At 47.4% G+C, this 27259-nt stretch overlaps 1 protein-coding gene across 3 annotated transcripts; it reads left to right on the top strand.

Annotated features, from left to right (window-relative positions):
• The first annotated feature begins 145 nt into the window (after nucleotides 1–145).
• On the top strand, nucleotides 146–26111 carry LOC144147367 (uncharacterized). 3 transcript variants are annotated; one of them, XM_077679483.1, is made up of 8 exons: nucleotides 146–496; nucleotides 660–760; nucleotides 4351–4481; nucleotides 7319–7471; nucleotides 13145–13263; nucleotides 17644–17955; nucleotides 20831–21001; nucleotides 22341–26111. In XM_077679483.1, the coding sequence occupies exons 1-8, from the start codon at nucleotides 419–421 to the stop codon at nucleotides 22440–22442; spliced, it is 1167 nt and encodes a 388-aa protein (XP_077535609.1). In that variant the 5' UTR covers nucleotides 146–418; the 3' UTR covers nucleotides 22443–26111. The 3 variants fall into 3 exon arrangements, with proteins under 3 accessions (XP_077535609.1, XP_077535608.1, XP_077535610.1); XM_077679482.1 differs by having other exon boundaries at nucleotides 4348–4481; XM_077679484.1 differs by lacking the exon at nucleotides 7319–7471 and having other exon boundaries at nucleotides 4348–4481.
• Nucleotides 26112–27259: the final 1148 nt, after the last annotated feature.

Below are 27259 nucleotides of genomic sequence, written 5' to 3'. Positions count from 1 at the left end.
ATTTTGTGATTTTTTTCTTCCTTACACGACCGATTCTAAAACTGTACGTCTCGCGGTGTACAGCGTCCACGCAATATACAACCGTGCTTCCGAAAGGAGGTCCTTAGATACGAAGAACAAGGCTATGAAAATAAAACGCCCACAAACGCGTCTGCAGCCGGAGCAAAGCGCTACGCGCCTCCGAAGCAGGTCGAAGCACCCATCGCCGTAGCCATCACTATCATCACCGGTCCGTGGAGTTTCTGCGTGCGCTTGTCTTGTCCCGTTTCCACTGCGCCCGGTGTCCCGCTGGCGGGGTCGCCGCAGTTCCCGTCGACGTAGCGCCCTGCTCGATGCCTCCATGCCCAGCTGCTGGCCCCTGGTCGACCGGTCAGTCGCTTGCCCGCGCCACGGCGCCCGATGAGCGCAGCGGCCGACCATGTCCGGCGCCCGGAGGAAGTCGACCGTCGACCCGAAGAGCATCGGCCCCTCTCTCTGCGTCACCCAGCTTGTTCAGGTGGGAATTAGACGCATGTCACGCTCCTGCTACAGCTGCACATTATCAGCTCTAACTCGCGTGCTTTTCGAGCGCAACCCTACGAGAAGTGGGCGCTTTCGGAGAGCACTGTCCGTGACGGACGGACGGGCGTTGATCTGACGGGCGCGCATCCCTTGTGCAGCTGACACAGCTGGGCATTCCGCTGGAGCACGTCACATGGCCCCGGGTCACAGTCACGCCGAACCAGTGGCTCTGCATTCGCCACACCATGACGTGCCGAAAGTGAGTGGCCGCCGGCCTTTGTTTACATCTGGCGAGCGCGCCCCGCGACATTCGCTTCCTGTCTCGCGGCGCGACGCCGCTGACGCGCCTTTGTGCACATGTTCACGCTTGTGAAGCTGTTGAGTTGATGCGCGAGGGTCTTTGAAACCTGTGAGACAGCCCTAAACGTCAGAAGTGTACCGGACAAACTCGGAACTGTACTCGGGGCAAAATGTATTGCGGCTTCAGCTTCCTGGTTTGTTTCTTGGTCGCCGTATAAGCAAGATTTAAGCGTGAACGTTGCTCTTGGAGATTCTTGAGCTGTCTTTGTTAGCTAAGAAGCCCATTGCACATAAACTGGTTCCTCTGAGTTGACTTTCGGATTAGCAGAGCAGTGGCTATTTGCAACCCAGATTGACTCTCTAAAAGCCTACAGGTCTCTTCACAGCTGTGACACCACTCTTACCCAAAAGGAGTGAAGGGCAGTGGCTAATATTTGGTCTGCTACTGGTGATTCTTATGTTAAAGCGTCCTCTTGGCGTCGCTTAGATGGCAGCCTCTGTCATTGTGTTATTACAAGCTTGCATGCATCAAGACCCTGCTTCTCTCACAGGGCTGCCTTCTCGTTCAAAGGCATGGCAGATACATGCCCATACAGTGTGCCTGAATGACCAAGGCTTGGGAAGCAGCTTATCAGAATAAAGATATGAGAGCAGTTTCACTGGTGAAAGTGTGGATCTAACATGCCACAGGCGAGAGCTTCACCACTGGAAAAAGAGTGGGCAGAAGAGACAACACACACACCGTGTTTGTGTCCTCTTTGTGTTTGCATCTCTTTTTTCGCTGGTTTTTCTCCCAACCTTCAGTATGAACCAACTGGCCCAGCAAGCAGCACTGCTGTGAGACTTTCACGCTTAGCACATGCGTGTGACAGCAGAATAAGGCAGAAGGAAGAAGAGGCCGCGTCTGTTTTCAAGAAGAAAGCAGAGGCACATCTCTGTTGGCACTGGGCATGTCGCTCTGCTCATGTGAAACGTGCCCAAGGATCGTATAGCAACAGAGCCTAACTTCTCTTTCTTGCTGCTTTGACATCCTTTTCTCAGCAGTTCTTTCACTCAGCTTGGCATTTCTTCCTTTAGGCATTCTTCTTTTCTTTTTTTTGACTTTTTCAGGAACGGCACATGTAGTGCTCTTGCACTGATGCAAGAAGATACTTTTGTCAGACTCGGTATTGTTGCATACAGTAAAGTAGGAGTTCCTAGTCCCCTTTGATGCGGGGCAGGTGCTGGTTAGCACCCCGGGAGAGAGAAGTATTAGTTTACAGTTTGCTTGGCGCACTTAGTTTTTTTTGCCCAGTCGCTGGTTGCGCTTCCCAATCTGTTCCAAGCCACGTCGGGTCAGCGGCAGAATAAGATGGGTCAGCTGACCTATCCCTGGGCAGCACGTCACGCGTGTGGCTTGTTTCATAAGCCACTAACAGGTGGCACCATATCCTTAAGCTCTTATAAGCCTTTGCGTCATACCATTTACTACTGATTTGGAATAAATGCCACTATTTCATGTTCTGAGCACAATTTTTAAGTTGGAAGATGTGGTTGAGGGAAATGTGTGTAGGTCTCAGTCGGTAAGCAAAATTTCCCCTCGCTGCTGCGCTCATGTCTGACTGAAGCCAAGGCCACACGGAGCCACAGCTGTGAACCGACACATACCCCAACCTCTTTCACGAAGGTATTTTACCCTCGTACTACCCAGACACCTGCACGTGATGCGATAATCTGTGCTGAGATAGGTACAAGTGAGGCACTTGTGGTGCGATGCAGAACGTGTTGATATGCCCCACCCGTTAACCGACCTCAAAGATACCAAAGCACACTTATTGAGGACAAGAATGCATAAAACTGAGCTAAGAAAATGCACGAGTCTTGTGAAAATGTTTGCACTGCTGGTGCTCGAACCCAGGCCTGTCGTGCCAAAACCTGTGGTTCTACCCATCGGGTTGGTATGGCCCAAACAGTGGGGATCTTTTAGCAGTTGCCCAAAACAATGTGAGCGTTAAAAGTGAACCAGCAGGTGGTGCTGGGTACAACAGGAAGTGGTGGGAGTGTACCCACAGGGGAACGGAATCTAGCACCCGCAATGTGGGTCCTGTTCTGTGTTTCGCTGCGGGAGGCATGAGGAGAATTGCTGCTCGCACTCAGATTGGGCAACTTGCTGACTGATGTGCGCTAAAGCACCTCGACGGTCGTAGTGCATCCTTGTAGGGCAGGCAGTGTAGCCTGTCTCCTCATGTGCCACAGAGCCAGGCAGTTTCCTGTGCAGTGCATTTTGTGCCGAATACTTCACACCGCCAGCTGTCTGAGAGGAGGGATTTTGTGGAAGGCTTATGAAATTCCAAGGGATGATGTCGGGCATTTCAACGCACTAACTGGCGTGCTCCCTCGGCACAGTAACACAGACCGGGAGAAAATGGGTCGCACGTCATCTTGAAACACCACTCATTCCGGGAAGCGGCCGTGTCTGCACGCAGCGGATGTTCACAGACTGCCTGCACTGCTCACAGCCGTGAGGGGGGTGGCGATATACAGGATACGTGTTTGATACCGGCAGAGGATCCTTGCCTTTTCCCCCTTCCCCCGTTCCTGAGTGGCGAGATGAGAAACACTGGAGTGAAGATGGAGAGATGAAGGCGGGGTGCCAGAGCTCTCGGCCCGTCGTCTTTGGGCTCCATGCACCCGAGAACTTGGTTGCAAAATAAACAACAGTTTTGTATGGGCATCTGAGTTTGTCGGTTGAAGACCCCTGGGGTCAGATCCTCAGCGCTGCTGCGGCTTGGAGGAGAAGCCTCGGGGAAAGAACCCGCGATAATAACTGCCGGTGGTTTCTATTTTTGTGCCCAAATTAGAGAAGTTTGCCACCACACATGCTGCTGGGTAGACACAAATGTCGAATGCTTAGACCAAGCATAGGCTCAGAATTTAAAGCAGTCTAATCCCTGTGTGATGCAGTAACTTTCAGTTGACGGTTGAATGCTTTCTTGGAAGTGGGCTTTATGTATTTGCAATCGGGGAACTTGATAGGCAATTGGTTTGAAGGCCTTTGAAATGGCCATGTAGCATAGGTATTCAAAATTGATTTGGCAGATGCCTATTGCGCACACATGCATACTTAGATAGGCGTGCTATTTTTTTTTTTTTTAGGAGGATTTCTCGATGCAGATGTGGTGATAGTTTGAGACATGTATGTTGGCTGAAGGTATTAAATTGTTTTATGGTTGAAGCTGGGTTCTGTACAACATGTCGATTTATATTGATTTATGTCCTCTTGCGTTTCGGTACATCATCGTCTTTAACCCTTGATTTTACTCTAATGCTCTTGTACATAGTTTTGTATTTACCCCCCCTTACTCAATGCTCCTAGGAGCCTGTAAAGAATTGTGAATAAATAAATAAGATAAATGTCTTGCTCAGGTTTTCATACTGTTACAGCAGTGGAGCACCATTCCGAGAATGTCTGTTGTTGAAAGGGAGAACAATGTTGTTTTGCTGCGAGCTTCTGTCTCTCTTGCCGTGAGAGGAGGAGGCTCGCCCTGATTGTGTCCCTGGCCGCAGCAGTGCGTCGACCAGTGCCGACCGTTGCTCGGTGGTGACCGTGTTCAACCCCCAGCGGTCCAAGCCTCAGACGTACAAGGTCGAGGCCCGCTGCGCCAAGCTCAACCCCGACAAGCCCCTCCTGGCCATCACGGGTGAGAGCTCGTTGCTTGGCTGCGTGCGGTGTCTGCCTGTACAGCATCATTTAAAACTTTCGAGCCCAGATTGTGGATGCACTTGTGGAATAACTTGTTTGTCCAGGGCGTCAGCTGTGCAGCAGTGCGAAATTATCAGCATTGTGTCTCAAAATAACCTTTTTAGGTGGCTTATCGAAATTAACAGCATGGTGCAACAGGGTTTGTCTCCTTTTGTTTGGGGAATGCTCTGTGCGCTTGTTAAGTGGCCCTGTTTCACCGGGGCCAATACTAAGTGCACCGCACTAGCTTCCTTGTTGCGCCCTTGACGGCATAAGCGAGCTCCTCCTGCATGGAGAAAGAAAAGCTTTGGAAAGATTGTGGTGCCGTGTTTGGTGAAGCCAGATATGCCACCGTGATATGCCCCCCCCCCCCCCCCCCCCCTTTCCTTTTTTCATTTTTCCAACTCTAGAGACGTCTCTGTGTCACTTCTCTTATCATGTGAAGCTATCAGCCACTGGATGTTGGCTGGGCTGTGCCGGTGTGGTCAGCCTTGGAGGGCTTGTTCCTTAATCACATCCGCTACGCCACTGTTGCTATACCTTCTGGCCACCAGAAACTGCACAGCTTTCACGAAGCGTTCTGCAATGCCAAAGAATAGGTCTCTCCCAAACAGTGGCACATCTACGGGGGGTGTTTTGGGGGGTTGTAAGCACCCCCCCCCCCACAGGTCCATTGACCCAACCCTCCCCCTCTTCCACTGAACCAACAACCGAAGTTGACCGAGTGAAGTTTGTAATCTCGGAAGCTTCTGTTGTTGGGCATTCTTAGTTGAACCTCGAAGAAGAAGAACATTTTACTGGTATTACAAAATAAAACAAGAGCACGAGCTTTAAAGACTATGTGCATTCAGGACTGTGCAGACCAACTTGTGTATCACTTGAAGTAGTTTTAAGAAAAAGAAAGAAAATTTCTCATTGGCAGAAAAAGTGTCTGTGGGTAGGAAATATCTGAATGCATTTTTTTAGGGCCACATTACACCACTTTCTGAAGTTTTCTGTACAACTGTGGTCACTAGACTTGAATCATTCATCGACTTCTAAAAAAGAATGCTGAAATTTCCTTAGGTTGGGACTGAGTATTGTCAAGCTCGCCTTCTTACCTCAGTTGAAATCTCATAAGACCAGATCTAATTTATTTTATTTTATTTGAAAGCTCAAACAGCTGTTTTTTTTTATTTTCTTCAATACTAGGCACTGTACGAGCTGAAATAACCCTCCCTCTCCTGTTTAGTAAACAAGGTTCACCCAAGGTGATCTATATCACCTGAGTTGATCACATCCCAGCAAGGAAAGGGGCAACTTTTCATGGGCAGTTAGAAAAACTAGTGAACATGAATAAAAATGATGCCCTGCTAAAAGGCTTCCGGAAATATGGGTTAATTTGGCTACTCTGCGCAAATTGTGCCAATGTATACTAACAGATTTCATTCACTTGCAGGTAAATTGAATTTGAGTAAGCTTTCGCATTCAGACGTATTTCATGCCTCAGCTGTATGTTTGTTCATCGGAACTGGCTTGTGAGCGCCGTCCACGCCTTCACCGTGCAAACCATATTTTACAGTTACTAGACAGCTGAACAGCCATTTTTAAATGCAGAGCATTTCTTAGCCTCGCCTGTTCCTGCGTTGGACGGTGTCAACAGTTTCGCGTCCGCAGCAGGTGCGCCTCTCCTTCCCTCCTCTCTCTCAACAGCAGCTGGCGCGCACATGCGTCGTAGTCAGCCAGTTCGCTCCGTCGCGGTCTTGGCCTAACAGGTGCGTGATAGCAGCGTGGTGGGTCGTGGAAGGGCGCGCGCTGCTTGCGCATGCGCGCTCTCCCCCCCGTACTGCTCTCCCTCTACTGCACGCGCTGCAAATATAGCGGCTAGCAGTCGCTCGTGTTTCAGTCACTGCGTTGCTTCTTCCTTCCTTGGTTGACGCTCGTGCCCACGTTTACTCGTGTCTGCTACTCCAGCATCACGGAAGAAGCGATGGAAGCAACAATGCCTTCAATCAGTACTGAGGCCCCAATGCTCTGCATTTACTCGTGTTCCCCTTGCGGAAAGGCGCAGGATTTTTTTTTTTCTTTTTTTTGAAGCTGGTACTATAGCGGCGAATAATAATAAACTGTACTGCAAAGCTTTCTTTTCGTTTTTTTTTTTTTGCTTTTTGCAAAATAAAGGGTCACGAGGAGACTGCACGTGCTTTGCGCTTTGCTTGACTTCATCAGAAAAGAAGGCTTTTAGGATAGCTTTAGTTGCATTTCCCGCCCACCCTGATCTCCCATCATTCCTTCCTTCCCATTCTACTCCAACTCGGGTCTGAGACTTTGGGCAATGGTAAAGAGGCTTCCCGTGTCTTTTTTTGTTTGTTTTGTTATGTAAGGGTGTCTCCATATATGCCTCCTGCAGGTGGATTTTATGTGTCTTGGTGGCTGCTTTAATGCTTAATTTTTTTGTGGGAAACATAAGAAAAACTCGACCACTACTCTGTTGTATTCTTTACATACCTTTATTCTGTATATCTGTCTGTTTACATTCTGTCTGTTTACATTTATTTATATTTACTTTTTGTATTTTTATTTATATGCTATTGTATTTTATATTTGTTGTCAAATTTTCACACACCCCTCTTCCCCAGACAAAAATCCTGGGTGCACAATGCCCCCAAGTGTTCCTTTTCACCACATCCCCTGTGCATGTGCACCACCGATTTTACAAGCTGTACCAATTACTCCCTTTGTGACACCCATAGTGACACCCCTTCAGAGGGGTGTAAACGAGCACCCTTCTCACTCCTCCTTTGGGGGCGCATGCAGACCAGTGGACGCTGTACCTGTACAGCACGCGCACCAAGAAGCTGCTGCACAAGAGCCGGCTGGAACGGGAGTTGGTCTACTGGGCCTGGGTGACGCCCTCCACACTGGGCCTGGTCACCCGCGACGCTGTCTTCCACTGGGACTGCTCCGCCGGTAAGGGTTGGGTGTAATGGAGTAGTGTCGCCCAATGCCACCCGCTGCTGCTGCTGGCAACTTTTTTTTTGCCTTAGAGAGCTGGATTAGAGCTGCCCGAAAGGTTTTCCAAGGGTTAAAGTTAGCGAAGAGAAGTTAAAGCGAGTGAGCGTAGGCATTGTATGTGCCAAACATTCCCTAGTGCCAGCAATGTCTGTGAGGCTGTTCCTGTAAGCGTGCAAAGGACCTCCAGCACTTTTGTAGCTGCTGTAAGCTACCGTGTGCTAATTCCACTGTAATAAGGGTGTCAGGATCTGTGAATGTGCATGGTACTCGAGCTTCAAATTTACATATTGGGTTTGCAAAGCTTGCTTGCTTTTCTTTTTGTGGCGAGTCGCAAGCTTATCAATTTTTAGGGCACAGTCCTTTGGTGCCTGGTACCTGGGTTTCGCAGCGGCGGCAGAGGCCGCGTCCGTTGACATCTGTGTAACCGGGTGAGCAAATGAAGTAGCAAAGGCAGAAAGAAAACGGAAAGGAGCGTCTGGCGAAAGTGTGTGGAAGAGGGCAGCATGCAGGGCTACAGCGTCATCTCTCCTCGCACTTTTGCCATGCGTCGCGGCCAAGGAGCGCGCCCCCTCTCACACTTTCCCCAGACGTTGTTCTTTTTGCCACTAATCCGAATCACGTGACATTTGCGCGGGAGGTTAAGACACGATTTGCAACAACATGCTCGCTGGCGGCGGCGTTGCGGTGCGAGATAACAACAGAGTAGTGTGTGCCGCAATGCGTTCACTGATCATGCGATCACTTCCCGAGACGCAGCAGATATGCGCCGTGACCGAGAAGACTGCAGTTCGCGCTGCGCACAAATTTCACCTTAGGGAGTATAGTAATTGTCAGAGTATTTTTTAGTGCATTCCTTCGGTTTGTTGGCCTTCTGCATTGAAAAGTAGCTCACTTTACATATTTAATTTCAACTGAAATTAAAAGGGACGAGAAAATAGATGAGGCCACTTACTCAGCCCGTCATGAAATAGTGACCACCGATAATTATGGTTGTGTTGCATGTGGCACACTAACCATACATGTGGTTTTGATGTATGCGCTTACCACTGCGATCAGTCATTTTGCAGTTTTACTGGGGAAAAGAAGTTCCACAAAATGGGAAAGTTATTTACAGCACCAGGATCATTCCAAACTTCTTTATTTTTAATTTCAACGCATCCCTTGCTATGGCTTTTTATTTTTTCTTGTTTCTTTACTTTTCCTCCTTCCATGTTATTTCCCTCAGACCCCTGCCCCCACTTCCGAATTAACACTGCGTACGCCACTGGGTCAGCCTGGGCCATGGATAGAAGGATGCTGGGAGGAGGGCTCAGGGGTAGGAAACAAGCAACATGGTTTCAGGAGAATACTTGGCTGGTAAACATCATAGCTCAACACAAGCAAGGATTGGACTTGTGCCGGACAGGAAATGGACCGCGCATGGACCATCCGAGTAACCAAATGACCACTGAGGGACAGGGCTAGAGGTTGAAGCGTGCAGAAGACCCAGTGGAGTGTGAAATGGAGTCCCTGCACTAATGTTCGTGGGTGTAGCACATTACAATGGGGTCAATGCAGTGTACTTTGCTAGGTGGTACAGTTATTACAGGGGTGAGACAGCTGCGCATATTGCGCCTTTTTGATGCAATTTCATTTTCCTGCGCCAAGCTGCTCCAAAAGCATGAAAATTGCGAAAACTGTGCCAAACTGCTCCAGAAGAACCTGAAAGGCACGGATTTTCCGGCGGGGACGAAAGCCTCTTGCATCCCGGTCACCGCTTTTATTGTCGATCAGTTGCAAACACAGAAATGGCAAAAAATAGAAAGACTGAAATGAAGAAACGATAGCTTCTAAAACGCGATTGGCTTTCCGTCCGGGTTCGCTGAAACGGCCTTCCTGATTGGGCATCGCTGTGGCTACAAACATGGCCACCGCCTGATCCGGCTGCTACTGCCTACTTCACGCGCTCAGTACGCATCGCCGATATTTTCCCTGGTTTATTTTACTCAATCAGCTGGGTTCCAGTCTATTAATTCTATCAGTTGTGGCTCTGAACAGTGACGTTAACCCGGGGTTATGGTTTGAGATTGGTGCGAGATTACGAGAAGTTGCGCGGCTCGAAAAAAAGTTCATTGAAATGTGGGGCCTAAGACTTCCGCGTGGCTTATCCTAAAGTGCGAAACGCGGTGCGTGCATGTATAATCGGGTTTGTGAGGTGAACTTTTTGGCTCACTGTGGTGTTATAAAATGCTGAGGTGTTGCTGTGCTTTGAAGCGTGATCGCGAGCCTCGAGGGTGGAACGGTCGACACGAAAGTTGCGGGCTGTGCTGCGGCGCCGCGACCTGTTCAGGGAGTGCCCAATGGCTGCAGGACTGCATGGTTGCCATAGCACGCGACTAATAACATTTGATGTATGCGAAGTGAAATTTAATGCCAAAATCTAGGTGACTAAACAGTAACGCTATTCAAAAGACCATGAGGTGAACGTGCCCCCCACGGACTGCAACGGTAGGCTGGTTGGGCTATGCGACCGTTAGCTCGAAGTCGCTCAACTGTTGCCGTGACTACACTCGTTCGTACAACGCTGCCTGGGATTACAAAAATAATAATTTTAGCATTGAAATGGTAAAAAAACACGCCACAATTGTAGATCCCTCAAATTTGATAATGTGAACGGCAGTTTTGTTGTCAGTGTTGCGTACAGCCACAACGCAATATCACTAGTTAGGAAGAAGGTAGTGCAGTTAGAACTTTGTGATACTCTTAAAAAATTCTTTCACGTAAGGCTGTTTCAGTGTTCTGTGTATTCAAAACTGATTGGAATGTGTACTTGACCCTTCAAATTGCTAAAATTATGATTTTTTAAGCTCACAAGACGATATAATAAATGTCCCTCAATGCTCCAAATGAAGATTCTTCTGCGCCAAAATTGAAATTTTGCTGTTCCGAAAACTGCTCCCAATTCTCTTTGGGCTGTCTCACTCACCCCTGTTATTATAGAGACAGGGCTGGGTCACTTAGGGCAGGGTAACGTGGTGGTGGTGAGGTGTAGGCTCCGAGAGAATGGGCAAGCATAGCCATGTGACGTGTTGAAGGGAGGCAAAGGAAATGGGGCAATATGGACAAGCATCACGGTACATTTTGGAGAGTGCAACGTAGCCAGTCGGTGAAATTAGGCCGGTCGTATGGAATATCTCCAAGGGCTTTGGTGATCTGTGATCTGTCCAAGCATCAAAGCCCACCTGGCTCGCAGTGGCGTGGCCTTTGTTTGGGCTGATAAGTGCATGCAGGAACCCCCCTGGTGTGGGAGGACGTTGATAGCATCTAATTTTGTGTGCTGGTAGTGTCGTGCGCCAGTTTGTTTTGTTGTTGTTTATTTCTGCTCTGTTCATTCAGATTGACTGCACCTGCCAGCGCTTTTTTCTTGTGTACCTAATTGATGAGTGCCGGCAACCTCACGGGAGTACTCACACCAAATTCTGGCTTTTTCGTTTTTATGCTGTAAGCAGTACCTCTTCGGCCACTAATTATTCGAGCAAAAACCAGTCAGCAGTGAGTGTAAAAATAGTCACAATGCATTTATTTCAACCAGTTTCAATATCGGTCACCAGCAGCAAACATGTCAGTTCTGGGCAATGCCAGTAAATCACACTGTTCTGGCTGCAAAACTGCAAGTTGTGATGTCAACAAAAAGCCTGTATTGTCGCAGGCATTTTCTGCATTGTCTGTGGTAATCTCGCGTGGTCTGTATTGGCCCTCCCGAGATTGTGACTGCAATAGGGATGCAGGAAATTTGAAAAGTAATTTGCAAATCCGTGTAATTAGACATTATTTACTGGGTTTAATTTTCAATTGAGACTCATTTGAGTTCATTTCCGTTCATAAAGTTGTTCTTCCGTTGGTTTTTGGAAACGTAGCATTAATTTTTTACCTCTTTGCAAAGTTGATGATGCCGTTGAGAGACTTGGCCTGGCGAAACGAAACCACCACCAACAGCAGAGCAGAGTAATGTTTCCGCTTTTGGAAGGGCTACTCGACGTCACCGAACTCTTCCAATTCCTTTTCCATGTTCCCCCCCTCCCCGAAATAAAAAGAAAAACCTAAAATAAAGTAAAAAGAATACTGATTGTAGGGTTTAACGCGCCGACGCAACACAGGCGATGAGGTGCTCCGTAGTGGAGGGCTCCGGATTAATTTTGACCACCTGGGGATCTTTAACGGGCACTGAAATCTCATACACACAGGCAGAAAAGCGGCTGCAGCCGTTGGGTATCGAACACGAATAAGAATCAAAAGAATAACAATACCCCTCCAGCGACGCTATGGCAGGTTTGCAGCCAATCAAAAAGTAATGAACAGGGGTTATAACCCAAACATCCCAAACATATTTTTTGTTGAAAAAGCCAATTTGTAGAATGCAAAAATAAATACCCCCAACCGAAGCATCGAAGGACCGGACACTTTGCCAATGGAACAGTTTCGACTGCCTAAATCCAACGTTGAGAACTCCCTTTAGCTTTTGATATCTTTGTTTTGCAGTCGAACAGTTGAAAGAAGTTCAGTAGATTTCGCGGCATGTGCAGAACGTCCTTGCAAGATGTTTTACTGCACGTAACACAACTTGGATCTAGATTACTAGCTCTCCCGCAATTGTCTGCGATCAATGTGAGACAACACAATTCGCAAATACCCCCATTGTTGGTGGTAGGGCAGCAACTACGGACGTACAGAATTCAGGGTCCTTTGCTTGCTCAGGCGTAAGTGCCTCCTAACTTTTATTCTTTATTTCTAACTTCATGAACCCTACATGCTGAGGAGTGGTATGAAACAGATATCCAGTTCTACGGGACACTCTCCGAAGCAGCGAAAGCGTAACGTGCGAGTACTGATTTCTTAAAAGGCACCTAACTTATGCCCTCACCGTGACGCAAATATTTCAGCGAGCCAGTAACTGAGAGCGGGAGCAGGTGAGTGAATGACACGCCCGGCTAAAGCACTTCTTCAACGCAAGTTGCTCCTACTTACATCTAAGAAATACTTTAGCCGTGGGTGTGTTGTTCCACTCACCTGCCACCGGCCCGAATCGGCCAGTTCCTAGGGTGCGCAATGTCTTTTGTCACTTTGATGGCGACTTCGCTGGCACTGGCAGTCTGAGGTAGCTCGGGGCCGGGCAAATTGAAATTGATTTTCTATGTGCTTCCCGACATGGCTCGCTGCAAAAATTTCTGGAAGGCACCTTCAGAAGCTACTGAAGCCAATTATATCATTTTTTATCATTTTGAATTTCGTGTCAGTACTCCTTTAACATTAAAGGTCTGTGAAAGCAGTACGGGTGGGAAATCTGTTAGGCGTCGAGCAGCCCATTCCTGGTTTATTTAAAAGGTGGTCTCTCTCTATCGCCCCCATTTTCTAAATTTCCAATTTGCTGCAGTCGGGGCAACCTTATTCACAAGAAGGACCATCTGTTCACAGCATGGAGAAGCATTGGGGCAATTGCCACAGCAGCACTTGCATCACCACTGGCTTTTGTTCTTTGCACAATTTCTGCCTGCCATTCCCCGCTCGCTGTCCTATGCTAGTCTGTGTTGCCTCGTGCAACCATGGTTGTCTTTGAAGTGTGACCGACTCCCTACGTGCCCCCCCCTGCAGCCTCCACGCAGCCCGTGTTCATGTTTGCGCTTGAAGAGCGCATCCGCAACACCGAACTGGTGGGCTACATCACCGACCCGAGCCTCAAGTGGCTGGCCGTGACGGGGCTCTTCCAAGAGGTGAGGCCTTTCCGCTTTCTGTTCAGGGCGGTACTGCAAACATGAAGGGAGAGCTTGGGACAGCATGGAATTAGACTGGGGGGGGTTAAGGTGTGGCACTCTACATTCCCAGGGCTTGCTCTGGAAGTGTAACAGGTAGAAAAGAATTGATACAAGTAGATTGTGCAGGCTTCCCCTTTAGGGGCAGGTGAGGAGTGTAGGTTGTTCTTGGTTACCTGAACAGGCTGGCACTGTCGGAAGACTTTTCCCCCTTTGTGTTGCCTAAACATGTCCCCTCCTCATTTATTTTCCTTACTGATCTCGGGTAGGCAACCCCCGCAGTTTCCCCCAGCATGGACATTTCTGGCTATGCCATTCTTTAAGGGCTGCTCTTAAAACAACTTTGTTTAATTTTTAACTAAACTTTGCGAAACTTGTCAGTCTTGCTTCTTTTCCCCCACTGATTTTAGATATGCTATTATTTTTTGAGTCGGTCTATTAGTTCCCAAGATAGTTAGAGATAATTAGTCATTTTTGGAGGAACAATTGACAAGAAAGTGCTAGTCAAAAAACTTTAATCTCTACATTTTCCAATACTATGAACCCTGGTGAATGCAATAAGAGAATCAGTTTTTTGGTGCTCCGCTTGGAACTAATTTTACAGCTCATTAATCTTTAGTGACTCCAGTAGCAACGAACCATTTAGAATGCCCATTTCAAACACCGAAGCTTAACTGGCTGTAAAATTACCATATAAACCAGAATATAGGTCGACCCCCTACGTTGAGGTGGGAAAAGTTGACAAAAAAAATAATTCGGCACAGAAGCGCGCACACAATGTCTATATTTATTTTCAACGCCCCTCTGTCACTGCCACCCACTATGCCTGCCGAAGTCACTCGTTCGAGCTGTCAGAGTCATCCGAGGATGACTGCTTCTCACTGTCATCTTCAGTGCCGTCAAGCGCATTGCTGATGGAGCACTTACTAAACGCTCGTGCAACCATGTCGTCGGGCAGCGACTGCCAAGAGAAGGACACCCAGCTTGACACTGTTGCGAGGGATGGTCTTCGCAGCGGCCTGTAGATGTCTTTTCATTGTCGCCGGCTATCCACTCATTGTACAGTTTGCGGAGCCGGTCCGCGGATGGCCTCCGCTCTAACCGACAGTGATCGTGAGTGAAGTTCCCAAACGAAGTCTGCAACTTTGTTCTCCGACACGGGGTTCACCGCTTGATGTCCACGGAACGATGTGTTCCGGGGGTTGCACATGCGCAGCTTAGCTTTCTGGCTCCGCCAGTACCGCACACTTTTCTCCGAAACACCAAACTTCTGCTCGGCGACTCAATCGCCTTCAGCTTAATTAAGCGTAGCGGGGAACTGGCGTCGACTTCCGTCGCTCATCTCGGAGCAGACACGTACAGAAATGCACGCACGCACACACATAAGACGAGTAAAAGACGAAAAACTAGAGAAAAGCAAATAAAGGCTTGATAGTGAGAGAAAGCAGTCCGACACAAAGGGCGATGGCGACGGACTACACTTGCACATTTTTCCCTGACAACAATTTACATTCCTCCAATGACCGCTAAAAAAACGAGGGGTGACTTTTGTGTGGATTTTTTTAGAAAAAACCTCGACCTATATACCGGTTTATACGGTAGTTCCAAGTGGTGCATCACAAAACCAATTCTTTGATTGCATTCACCAGGGTTGATAGTATTGGAAAATGTAGAGATCAAAGTTTCTTGACTAGCACTGTGTTGTCTATTGTTCCTCCAAAAATGCCTAATTATCTCTGATTATCTTGGGAACTAATTGACCGACTCAAAAAATAATGGCATATTTGAAGTCAGTGGGAAAAAAACGGCAAGGCTGACAAGTTTCACAAAGTTTACTTGAAATTAAATGAAGTTGTTTTAAGAGTCATGTCTCCCCTTAAATGGGCCATGAAGACAAAACACAAGTTTGTTTTATTTGAAAGATTTCGTGTTTTATAGTGCCCCCAGCGCTTGTCCAGATGCAAACGATGTTTTATTTACCGAGAAAATAATCAATTTACGTTAAAATTTTGATTTTCCCGCTAAATCATGTGTTTTCGTGGTCTGCAATGAGATCACAGGAACCGACCGCTATGCAGCCGATTGCAAGCCTTGTTTACCATTAGTGAGCCTAGATGGCGCCACCGGACCGTGGCAAGCCATTTTCTGCTTTTGGTTTGTTTGTGACCGTATGTAAACCTGGCTTGTTTTTGTTCAGGGAGAAAATAATCGTTTCATGAAACATCGTGCTCGCTCGACAAATATGGTCACGTAAGACACCGTTGCTTGCGTCATCGGCCAGTGTCATCTGAGACAACCCCAAAGCCCCGCAATCCTATGCAGCTAAGCCAAGCATAGTGCGCGCAGTACCAATAGCAGTACACATCGGTGCTTTTATGTTTACGTGTGCTTTTGTAACTTGCGCTGTTTGTCCCGCCATTCTTACTGATACTCTAACAAGAATGTGCCCTAAATTTAAGCGCAAATAGCTCGTTCGGCAAGCTTATAAGCTCTGCATAATTTGCGCTTGCTTTTGCCGGCCTCCGCCAATCGCAGAGCTGGCTGGTATGACATCGTAGGTTCTGTTGCGGAAAATGAGCTAGTGGGTCGCATGGCCATTCCCTTTTTTCCTAAATATATATCTTATTTGAGCGCAGTTTACGTTAAAAATGGTGTCAGTATGATTGTAACAGGGCAATCTTTTGAATGAACCAAACTTGTGTTTTGTCTGCATGGCCCCTTCAAGTTAACTAAGGTTGAACGCAGGTTAAATTGAAAACGCCATTGTGTGTTACTCCACCAACCAGTCATCAAAGGCACAAATGTGCCGCCCATGCAATCTTTGCATGCCTGGAGAGCAGGAAATGACAGGCCATGAGAATTCTAATGCAGATTGGCTCTGCTGAATGCTCTGTATAACTGTACTACTCGTAAGAAGTGGTATTGCTACTTGGGTGTTAAGTATTGTGCAAGCGTGCAAATATTGAGTGGCAGCCCACCATAGGTTTTCGAGGCCGTGCTGCTCAAGAGTGTGCCATTGAGTATGGGCGGAATGGGCAGTATTGGTCATTTAAAAGGACACCAGTTGTGTGTATGTGCTCCCTTTGCTGTGTGATTGGGAACTGCGGATGCGAATGGGTGTTGCTTTGTGGAACCTTGCAGAGAGCTGCTGCTTATTTGTGTCATGCTTGTTTGGGCTGACTGGAAACTCATTCACTGACAGGCTGTTATGCAATGTGTGGATGAGCGGTGGCTTATATCAGTGAGGGTTTGGTTGAAGTAATGTTTTGAATATGGGAACAGTGTTTCACATCGGTTCATTCAAAAGATTGGGCAGTTTGTGTCTTATTCTGATTTTGTTCACCAGGAAGCGCTGCTTTTCTTGCAAAAGGTTTGCATTTAAAAGGACATGTCATAGCATAGACATGTCATAGCATATGCCCCTCCAAGATGATGTCCAATGATTATCACTTCCAAAAGAATGAAAGATGCTCACACTTATAGCCACAATGATGTAGTAAGGCTCGTTTCAGCAGCAAAGAAGAAGCAATTGGCTGCAATCGTGGACGTACTGACACTTTTTTTTTTTTTTTTGCTGCTGTCGGTGTGCACCAGCCCAGTAATGATGGAATGGCACATTAGACGGTCAGTCGCAGTGTAAACAACCATTTACAGCGTCGTTTATTTGTGTCAGTTTCGGTTTCGACAAAATGAACGCCGAGCGGCCGTCATGACGGGAGGCCGCCCATGACGTTACCATTCTTGTCGCACTGCTGCTGGCCTGGACGCGCGCGAGTGAGCACACGCGCGCGCCCAGACCGGTCGCAGTCTTCACCATCCCCGCGCGCCCGGGCAGCATGACATCAGTCCCAAAACCATGCTGGTACGCACGGTGGAACAGCACGCGCCAACCGCAGGCAGTGCGTCGGCTACGTCACAGGAGTCCGATGTCGGCAGTTTGGCGCAACAAGTGATGATGTCATGTCGGCCCGCTGTGGGCTTTCTCCTGCGGGCAAAGATTTAAATGATTTTAAAATATTTGATACTGAACGGTTGCTGTTGAAACTTGCTGGGAGATGTCTCCTGGTAAAAAGGAAGCATTTTACATGGTTATCTCAGCTTTGAAATTTCGTGTCACTACTTTTAAACCTTCATGATGGCTGTGAAGGTAGCGTACAGCTTTGCTAGCTTCAAGTCTTACGCATTAGTGCGAACTGCCTTCATTTTTTTACGTTTATTCTTTGAGCACAAGTCCTCTCAATTATACCGTGCTGGAGTTGCATGCCTCCTCTGTTCTGCTTAAGGTCCCTCTCTCAGTGTCTGTCATTGCCCCCTCCCCCTTACACCACCAACGGTGCGCAGGAGCAGGGCGTGGTGTCGGGGCTGGTGCAGCTCCACGGCGTGGAGCGGCGGCTGAGCCAGCTGCTGCCCGGCCAGTGCGCCCAGCTGTGCCGGCACCAGTTCCCCTCGCACGAGCGGCCCTCCCAGCTGCTGCTGCTGGCTGACCGGGGGCCTGCCGGGCAACGGCCGGAGGGCCGGCTGCACCTCATCGAGCTGGGGGCAGGAGCGGGGGCCGCAGAGGCCACAGGGGCCGGCGCCCTGCGGGGCCCCATCGCAGAGACGCTCGAGTTCTTCGACCCCCTCGACAAGTTCGACTTCCCCGTCTGCCTGCAGGTGAGGGGAACTTGGCTGCACTGAGGGGGTGGAGGTGTTTAAAGCCTGTGAGAAGAACGTAGAGTGCTATGACTAGAGATTCATATATGCACGCACGTTACTCTGAACTTCCTGGGGACAAAACCTGTGATTTCTGGTCTCTGTAACAAGAATTGTGTCCCATGGAAAGAGGGAGGGGGGCAGTGTTCGTTGTATTTCTCGAGTGGGACAGTGTCGTACTGATGAGTGCAGGTCTGGGGCCCAATTCTCTAGGAGGAGAGGCCGTCGTTTTGAAATGATGCGGTAGCGCTATGCGAATGCATGTGTTCTTGGGTCGGGGCACCTCTTTGAGGGCCGCTGGAAGAGCAAAAACTTCCGAGGGGAGCACTGTAACAAGGGCACAAAGCGAGACGCACTTGCCCCATCCAAGTGTGTGTATCGGCACAACTGGCGCCATCGGAGTTTTGATATCTTGCAAAGGTAAGCTAAATAAACTTTTTCACACGTGGATGGAGCAACTACATTGTAAGTCAGGCTAAATATGAATGGTAGCAGAACAGTGGCGTCTTAAGAGCGATAAAAGATTGCCTCAAAACAGTGCAGCAGCTTCGGCTGAGTGCTTCGGCTTTGGCTGGGACTCCAGACTACAATTTGCACTCGTAATCTCACGGTGTTTACAAATCACTTCAGTGACCCTTTAAAACTTTCATCTAAAGTGAGGTTGTGAACTAAATTATTAGCGCGTCCAGTACAGTCAACGTCTCACAGCTAGATTTTTGCAATGTGACTAGAAGGATTACAGTGTTGTAAATGAAGCTTCTTGGACGCTTATCTTTCAGTGAGCACGAATTTTCCGTGATGACTGCGCTGTTGACCATTTGGGTTCCTCTTAAAATCTAAAAGGTGCCTAGAACAGCGAGAACTGTTCGCACAATCTTGCAAAATCTCGCTTGCAAAAACAGTTAAACAACAGTCAGTCACAAAACCATAAAGATGGCCAATGAGTTAGCCCGTTTGCAGGTGCTGGAACACGTTTCCCGTTACAAAATAGCGCAGTGGATTCCCGTTAACTGCCGTGTAATGTCCACAGAACCTCGTGTTTCTGTTGACATTCAACTTTTGATGTTTGTATGAAAAGTTATGTGTGGGCTCCTTTTTTTTTTTTTTTTTAACTTCCTGCCAATGTTTTAGTCGCAGCGCGAAGAGAATGCATGCAACGCAAAATGCCAAATGATGGCAACAAGTATTACTTGCAATTGGAAGTACTCTTGGCGTCGTGTTTTTTAGGGGTGAAAACAAAAACAAAAAGAAGCATTTCAATAAGCAGTGCGCATCAGTATTTTAAAAAACTAATCAGCCCCCTCTTGGCACGAGATTGTCATGGAATCATAACTCGCTTTTTTGAAAATGGTATTTTAAGGCAGCAGCGTGGGAGAAACAGAAAAATCCCGGCACATTTCCACTATAACATGAAACCTGGGGAGGGTTGAAGCATGCAGTGTATAAGTGTTTATTCTTGGCGCCTTGGCGTTTTTGCCAGCGGAGATGAAAGCGTTGGGGAGTAGAGGTATACAGCTTTGCTGTAAACGTCTCGTGTCTTTGAAGCACAAAGCGTTCTAGCGCTAGGCCTAAAGGAGTGTCCCGTTGTTTTTTCTAGTGCACGTTATGGTGCCTTCCGGCGCGAGGCGTAAACGAGTGTCTTGGTGTTTCAGCACCATGACTACATGAGACGGCGGTTACGACGGCGACGACATGAGACGCCGGCAGCCCAAGCCCCTAAGAAACTTTGCCCATTAAAAAAAAAAAAAAAAACCTAGAGGTTTTTGGGACACGTCCTGCCCAAATGCGTGCACCAACGTTCATGGTGTAGAAAATATTTGTGATTTGCCCGGCTGGGCGGGTAATGTTGAATTACACTATCTTTTCTTCTGTAAAGTTAGGTCAACCTTCAGAAAACATGTATTTGGGCGAGGTAATTTGTGTTGTGATTGAAATGGGATGCACGAAAATGAGAGAAAGGCAATGGGACAGGCGCAATTTCACAACTGCCTAATTCCACCAAAAAATCCGCCTGAAATACTTTGGCGCAGCCACAAAAAAATGCGAATTAAATTATACGTAAGTTTCAGTAAGAGTGTCTACTGGTATCAGCAATGACTGTTCGAAAACAGTACATATTTTCGGAAAGAAAAACGCGGAGAATTACCTGAAATATGCTTTTTAGCATGTGTAAAATACATCCGCTTTAATGTATGGCCGATAGCACCCTGGTCCTATGCAGAAAGGTTGTTTTATGTTTGTTTCTCATTTCTAGAAGGACACAGCGCAATTTCACAATGGTTTGGAAAATGTGCGTGCGTGCCTGGGCCTGGTTGTGTCTTGCCCATTTCATGTAGGCAACTTTTGCCCTTAAAATAATTGCCACGCCACCTTCAACAAAACACCTTTTGACGTTCCCAAGACGGCGGACGACTGCATTCATCGGTTAGAAAAGTGCAAACAGGCAAAACAATGTTATTGACACGTTTTTCGCTGGACCAATGACCGCGGCAACGATGTTTCGTGGGAATAAACTAGCATATTATCCCGCAATCGGTCCTGATTATTGTGTTCAGAGATGAAATCTTCAAGCACAGCTTACGATGAAATCACTTCTTACTGCAGACAAGCAGTTGTGCAAATCAGTTTTTTTTAGCAATGTTGTCAGTGCACCTTGCATCGCGTGATGTGAACGAGCAGCCGACGCGAGAGCAGCGCCCACATTAGGAAGGGTTCTTTGCTCCTCTGCCAGGCACCGACTGTGTTCGATCTCGGGGGTGAATACACTTTGAGCTTTCCTTACCCACAGTGGTGGAAGAACTGGCAACACTGAGAGCTGCCCCGCCCCTCGTCGCAGGTGTCGAGCAGCCAGGGGCTGGTGTACGTGCTCACCAAGTGCGGGGTGGTGCACCTGTGCGACCTGGAGACTGTGACTCCCCTGTGCCTGCACATCGTCTGCCCCGACATCACCTTCACCGCCTCGCTCACCCCGGACTGCGGACTCATGGTCGTCTCCCGCAACGGACAGGTGGGGCACGAGAGCTGGGCAGGCTGGCACTATGCGTTCATTCATCTTACTAGAAACGGCGCAATACTGACGAAACCTTGTCCTGTGCCTCCTCCGTCTCTGTGCTCCATCGGTTTTGCACTGCTTCTAGTAAGATGAAGCCAGATGAGGCTACAAGCACCGAGAGCCTTTTTTTGCCTTTCTTTTCAATCACCGTTCATTTGATTCAATGATTCATTTGATTCATTCAATTACCATTCATTTGATTTTTAGCAATTTCTCCTGAACGGAATGGGTTTCGGGCAAATTTTTTTTCACTCTGGCATGTTTGCTGCATACATGGTTGAGAGGAAAGTAAGCGTCTGCAAAGACTGCAGCCACCTCAAGCTCTCCTGTCGTTCTTGTGAGGAAGGCAAAGTATGCAGATTAAACAAAAAGCACCTGGGGAAGTGTGCGACCATGCGGGCTACCTAACTTGCTGTTCACTGTAAGAAGCACGGGTATGCAGGGTCCCACTTGCTCTATTAGGTTCCTTCCTACTTTGTTTCTTAAGAACTAGAGCTGCGCGGGTTACTTTTTAGTGCCACAAATTTAATACTGCATCTCACTCATGTCTGCAAAAAATAAAGACTGCATCTTGTGTGCACACTAAAGCATTTTTTTATGAGATCCATTCTAATTCCTGCTCATTAGCCACCTAGTAGATTTCCTAGTATACTCAAGTACAACTTTACAACAACGGAAGTTGAAACTGCGCCTGATCACCGCAGCCAGCTGTTCCTGCGTGCGGCGCAAAGTGTGCATTACTGCATCTATTTTTGACATGACACGAGTTGTGTCCATGATTTTTCGGACATAAAGGGACCCTGCAATACTCTTTGAGCAGTGCAAGTAAACCTGCGCGTCGTTTAGATTTCACTGCCAGGAATAACCGAGCCAAATGTTACACGTGCACGTGAAGCGGTAAGCGCGCAAATCGCTGTGAAAGACGCAGTAAAGCCAACCGCGCTCCCTTCAATTTTCCTCATTATGCACCCCTGGCATGGCCTAAATGATGTCATTGCGGTCTTTACCCCAAAATACATTCCGAGTAGTCGTTGGTAAGTGCTGCAGGGTCCCTTTAGTCGGCTTATAGGTTACTGGAGTAACAACAGTGTGAGAAAAATGAGACGATGTCAAGCCTAAGGTGTAGCCTCCTTTAATAAGGCGTGTGTGTGTTGACATTCGGGTCTGTCGCTTCGGCCGGGTGATACACTACACCAGCTATTGCCGTTCTTAACTCGTACCCATGTGTAGCACTGTTGACATCCTGTTGGCGAATCGTAACGTGCCCCCACGTTCCTGCCCATCTGCCGCACAGGTCCTCCTGGTGGAGATCAAGAAGGCAGCGCTTCTGCGGCGCATCACGGAGGTGGTCAACCGACCGGCCATCGCCACCCGACTACGCCAAACCCTGCCCTGAAAGGGACGCCCCGTCCGTGCCCCGCCTAAGCCCTGGGGCCGCACTGGGGCCGAAGTAATGCTCTCGTGTTGTCTAGTCAGTGCAGCAGATTGTGATGATGAGGGTGGCGCCAGTCGCTGCTTGCAACGGCACCCCGGAGGACTTGCCCATGAAGTACTTACGCTTTCCCTGCCAATATCCCTTGCTTTCCAACTTAGAAAAGGCCATGTTCTACTGGTTGAATCAATGTGCCCTCGGAGGCGTGCTCTTTTAGCAGATGTATCAAATATGGCCACTGGTTAAACTCTGGGGATCAATGCGTAGCATTCGTGAGTGTTACTTGTAGCCCTAAATGTCTCCAAGGAGAGAAGCTGCGCGTGTCCTTTCCTAGTTGGAAACAAGGGTGCATTTTCTACCAGTCTTTCTAGCTGTGTGTGTGCGTGTATCTGGCTATTCTTGCATAACATTCTTTCACACAGTGATTTATTGAAACGGAGTGATATGGGGATACTGTTACATGGTCTTACGTTCCTCGGAACTGCTGGTCGGAATTGTGTGCGCTGCATAAAATCTGCGTGGTTGGCTCAAGCTCTCTTGAGTTTGGCACACACTAAAATAGTTGCCAACTTTCCTGCTATTTTTTCTTGCCTTGCATGAAAATTTCAGTGAGGGTGGGATGTATCACCCTCCTGCATTTGCAGTTTTGATACAAGTGTGGGTGAGCTCTGAAATTAAGGTAGCAGCTTGACTTTCTTGTTGTTGTTACTGCAGACAGTGAAATCTCAAATGGCACTTATAAGCAGATGCGGAGTGTGCACAAATGAAACAGGTGCTTTACGGTTGAGGGTGCTGTATTGCAAGTCCAACGGTGTCACATTATCGCTGTGTTTTGTTGACCTTGGTGCTAAGTGGAGTGTCAGGTGACAGAGATCGTTTTTCTTCAGCGCAAACACAACTGCTGCCTAAGTCATCACCAAATGCTGCTCCGAACAAGTGTGGTTTGAAAAGTTATGCTAAAAATATAAAAGGCAAGTGCCAGCACTAAGATGAATGTGCAGATATTTTTCAGTTTCCCTTTGAGAGGCGTCATTTTTTCTTTTTTCGTTTTATCCGCGCATTTTAAGATTTTTCCTCCCCCTCTTTGAGAGGAACTTGCAACTTCAGTCTGTTTGACTGGCAGGCCACTGTGGCTGCAAGCGCTGTCGTGGATACAGCGATTGGGCCGTCGTTTGGTATTCAATGCTTACAGTTGGTGGGCAGAGAACAACAAACAAACACGTCACTACAGAAAAAGACTGTATCCCACCTTTTGTTATATTCTTTCTGCATTCACAGAGTGCATTTGTGTTCACGTTGTTCTTTTCCTACTTCTCCTTACTATCAACGTTGACCAGGATGATGTTGTGTTCCTGTTTCCTTTTTTTATTATTATTATTTTTCCAACGTACTGTGGGAGTAGATGTTCCCTTTGTGTTCATCAAAATGGAATAAGTGGAGTTCCCTGTTGTTGCTGCTCTGTTTGAAGCAGTTTAAGGTGTCTTATTCATTTAGCTGCTTTTGATCTTGCACCAGTGTGGGATCCCACGTTTGCAATGTTTAGTCAGACTGTTGCCCAGGTAGCAGCAAGACATCCTCAGTTCTTGCAGATTGTTCAAAGATTTACCATTTGAAAGGTTCCGCTCGAGTTTGATGATTGCGCATTAAGTTTAGTTGATAAAAATCAGATTAGCTTGTCCAATTCAGCCCTATCATTACGACTCCCAGGTTCTGTGTCCTCTGTAGATTGCTTTGTGACCCATTAGCTTTTGGTGGCTTGAAGCTGGGTCACTTAGCCACAAAGCTGAAAGTCCAAACCATGTTTTGGGGCTGTACATCTATGTGTTCGAGATGCCTATATCAATCTCTTTTTCTCATACCACACTTTTATTTCAAATAGTGCTATGAGCGGTGGTCCTAAATACTTGCAAGAAAAGTGATGTGGAATTTGATCAGAACTTTTTGGCTTGTTCTCTTATGAATGTGGTAAACTATTTTTTGTTTTCCGATCTAGAGCCAGAGGCTAAGCCTTTCTCTTTTACACTTGAAAGAACAAAGTATTTGACCAAAGAAGCTTGCATACGTCATTGCGTGAGAATGAATTTTTGCACCGACACACTGTGAAAGTGGCCCTTCTGCAAACAAGTATTTAATCAGTAAAATTATATTTTTGTCGTGGCTATTTCGAGAAGTATAATATAAAAAAATTTATCTTTTACTTGGGTTCATTGTGTGCTTTTTTGTACGAGATACCGACATGAACGCGACACAGCGCACTCGTTAAACGTGTATTGTCTTTGCAGCGTACACAATTTATGTACTTATTGAAGATTCAGTCTGGTTTTATGTGCGAAACCATTTTTTTTCCCGTAAGTGGATGTGTGTGAATGTGATCGTGTCAGCCTCTCCCCAAGAGAAGTCTGGTGGTGGTCGTACACCCAGATTGCAGAAGTGTTGTCTTTACTGGTCACCGCATGAGTACTTCTTCGATGTGTTATTGTATAAGCTGTCAGTGTTACGGGTGGTACTTGGCTGCATGCAGCAGTAGCGGAGCTTTTGTACTTGCGGATGCCCTTGTGGGCAGGCCACTGCCAACAGTGCTAGCCTCACTCTCCTAAACACGTCCATTCTGTTAGCGTGTGCATCTATGGTCCATTCCAGAAGTTGCGTGCAGCGTGGCAGATGCTACCTTGTTCTCGACTATCCGCCTGCATCATTGCGTTTAACTCACAGTGACATTATGCGGTGACTGCCTGAAGAAAAGTGGCAATAGGCGTTATGGCCTGGAAGGGCTTCTCTAAAGGCCCTAACGCCTATTGTCACTTCTCTTCAGCCAGTCGCTGCATAATGTCACCTTGAGTTAGACGCAAAGACGCAGGTGGATTGTCGAGAGCAAGGTAGCATCTGCTGTGCTGCACGCAACTTTTTGAATGGACCGTAGTTGTTTGAGGGACAATTCCTGCCATTTCCGTCATAGCAGCGGCAAGTTGTTCCGTGTCCCAACTTGCATACGCAGTGTGGTGAGCCTTGCCCAGAGCTGTTTAGAACAATTAACTGATTGTCTTGCAGTATTCTAGCAGGTTAGAACAACTTTAGCAGGTAGGATCAAAAGGGCCTTATGGTTGTGCTGATTATCGCCGTATCCTCCTCTCTCCCGCCCCCCCCCCCCCCCCCCTTCTTTTCAATCATGGTGGTCTGGGCCTGTTGCGAACTGATTCTTGGCAGCTTTAATTACCCCCCCCCCCTCCCTCCCTCCCTCCCTCCCTCTCTCTCTCTCTCTCTCTCTCTCTCTCTCTCTCTCTCTCGCTCGCACTGCAGATTTTGCTGAATGTAGTTATGAAGGGACTACCACTGGTAACTTGAATTGCATGAACACAAAAACAAAGCTTATTACTTTCCAATCTCTTATTTAGCAGCTGTCAAAAGAAAATCCTGGATGCATTAAGCAGCAGGAGGTATTGTTCACTTTTCTGATGCAATAAAAAGCTACATTTTTTTTAACTGCCTTTCGTCACGTGAAAGTTGAAGTGAGGAGTGCAATTAGTATCAGCAAAATTAAGGGTATACACTTGTTAGCTATTCAGCTAATCTGAGTGTGGAAAAACAAAACTTTTTTCAAAGAAATAAAATTTGTGAATGAATTTTTTCACTCTATTTTGCAACTTGTTTGCTGCATTGTTCACTGGCTGTGTCTGCATTCAGTAGCCGGATAAAGTCGGTGGCTTCTTTAAAAGACGGCAATGCTGCCAGAACAGACCAAACACAAGAAATTTTTTCTGTTGTTGTTTTTTACCGAAACGGAAATCAACAAGTGCATGCTGACAAAAGGCAGTTTTGCATTTAAGCATGCTCATTTCCAAAGAGAATTTCCTTCCAGCATTTTTGCTGGTAGTTTGTTAGCATTTGTACCGTATTTTCGTGCGTATAACCCGCCCCTGCATATCCGCACCCCCACTTTCAGCCCGCCGGAAAAAAAAAAATCCTCGCATTCTGCCCACACATTTGATGCAGGAAAGGCTGCACCGGAGCTACTGATCGAGCAACACATCACGTACCATGTAGACAGTAAAAGCATATATGTAGCAAGTAGAATACACTGACTGCAAGGTGAAAGTCACAATTCACTAATAAAATTCAGTTGTTAGAGTGCGCTTGTCGTTGTTCTTTCTTTTTTGCCCTTGTATGTTTTGCGCAATCGCTGCCATGGAAGGCTTATTTAGTGTTACTGCACAAGAGCTTCACGGCACAACGCGCATTGCTGTGAAGCTGCACTAAAGGAAAAACCCTGCAAATTATCCGCACCCCTACTTTGCCAATGAAATTTTTGTATTTTTGGTGTGGGTTATACGTGCAAAAATACGGTGATATGACGGAAGTGCTTCTAGACATAGTTGCAGCAGCATGCCAGATCTAAACTGCATGTACGTAGCGTACCTACTAGTTGGTGACATGAAACCCGGTACATCTGCTTCCCTCTAATGTGCAGAGGAGCTCTTGATGAATGTCGCCCTCTCCTCCTTGCCACTGTCATTTGTATTGAGGCCCTTACCTTGATCAAGCTAGCTGCAGCTTGGAACAGTGTGTTCTCGCCTTGGAAACATCAAGTCTGTAGTGGGTGTGGGGGATGCCTTTGTGAGAGTTATTTTGCGTTCCTTCCCCCCTCCCTGCCCCACGAAGAGTTGCCTTGAGAAGGCACCTGTCTGTATATGTCCTGTGTGTCACTGTGCCAAATGGTCGTGCCCTTCTGCACAGTTGTGTCCGACTCTGTATTTGATCGGGTTTACCGTACTTGTTCCAATATA

The sequence above is a fragment of the Haemaphysalis longicornis genome, unplaced genomic scaffold (assembly GCF_048455015.1).
Source record: "Haemaphysalis longicornis isolate Haplotype H1 unplaced genomic scaffold, Haemaphysalis longicornis Haplotype H1 scaffold_7, whole genome shotgun sequence".
Classification (NCBI taxonomy): Eukaryota; Metazoa; Arthropoda; class Arachnida; order Ixodida; family Ixodidae; genus Haemaphysalis; species Haemaphysalis longicornis.
Note: the sequence above shows the minus strand (reverse complement) of the source record. Positions and strands in the feature narration are given on the sequence as shown.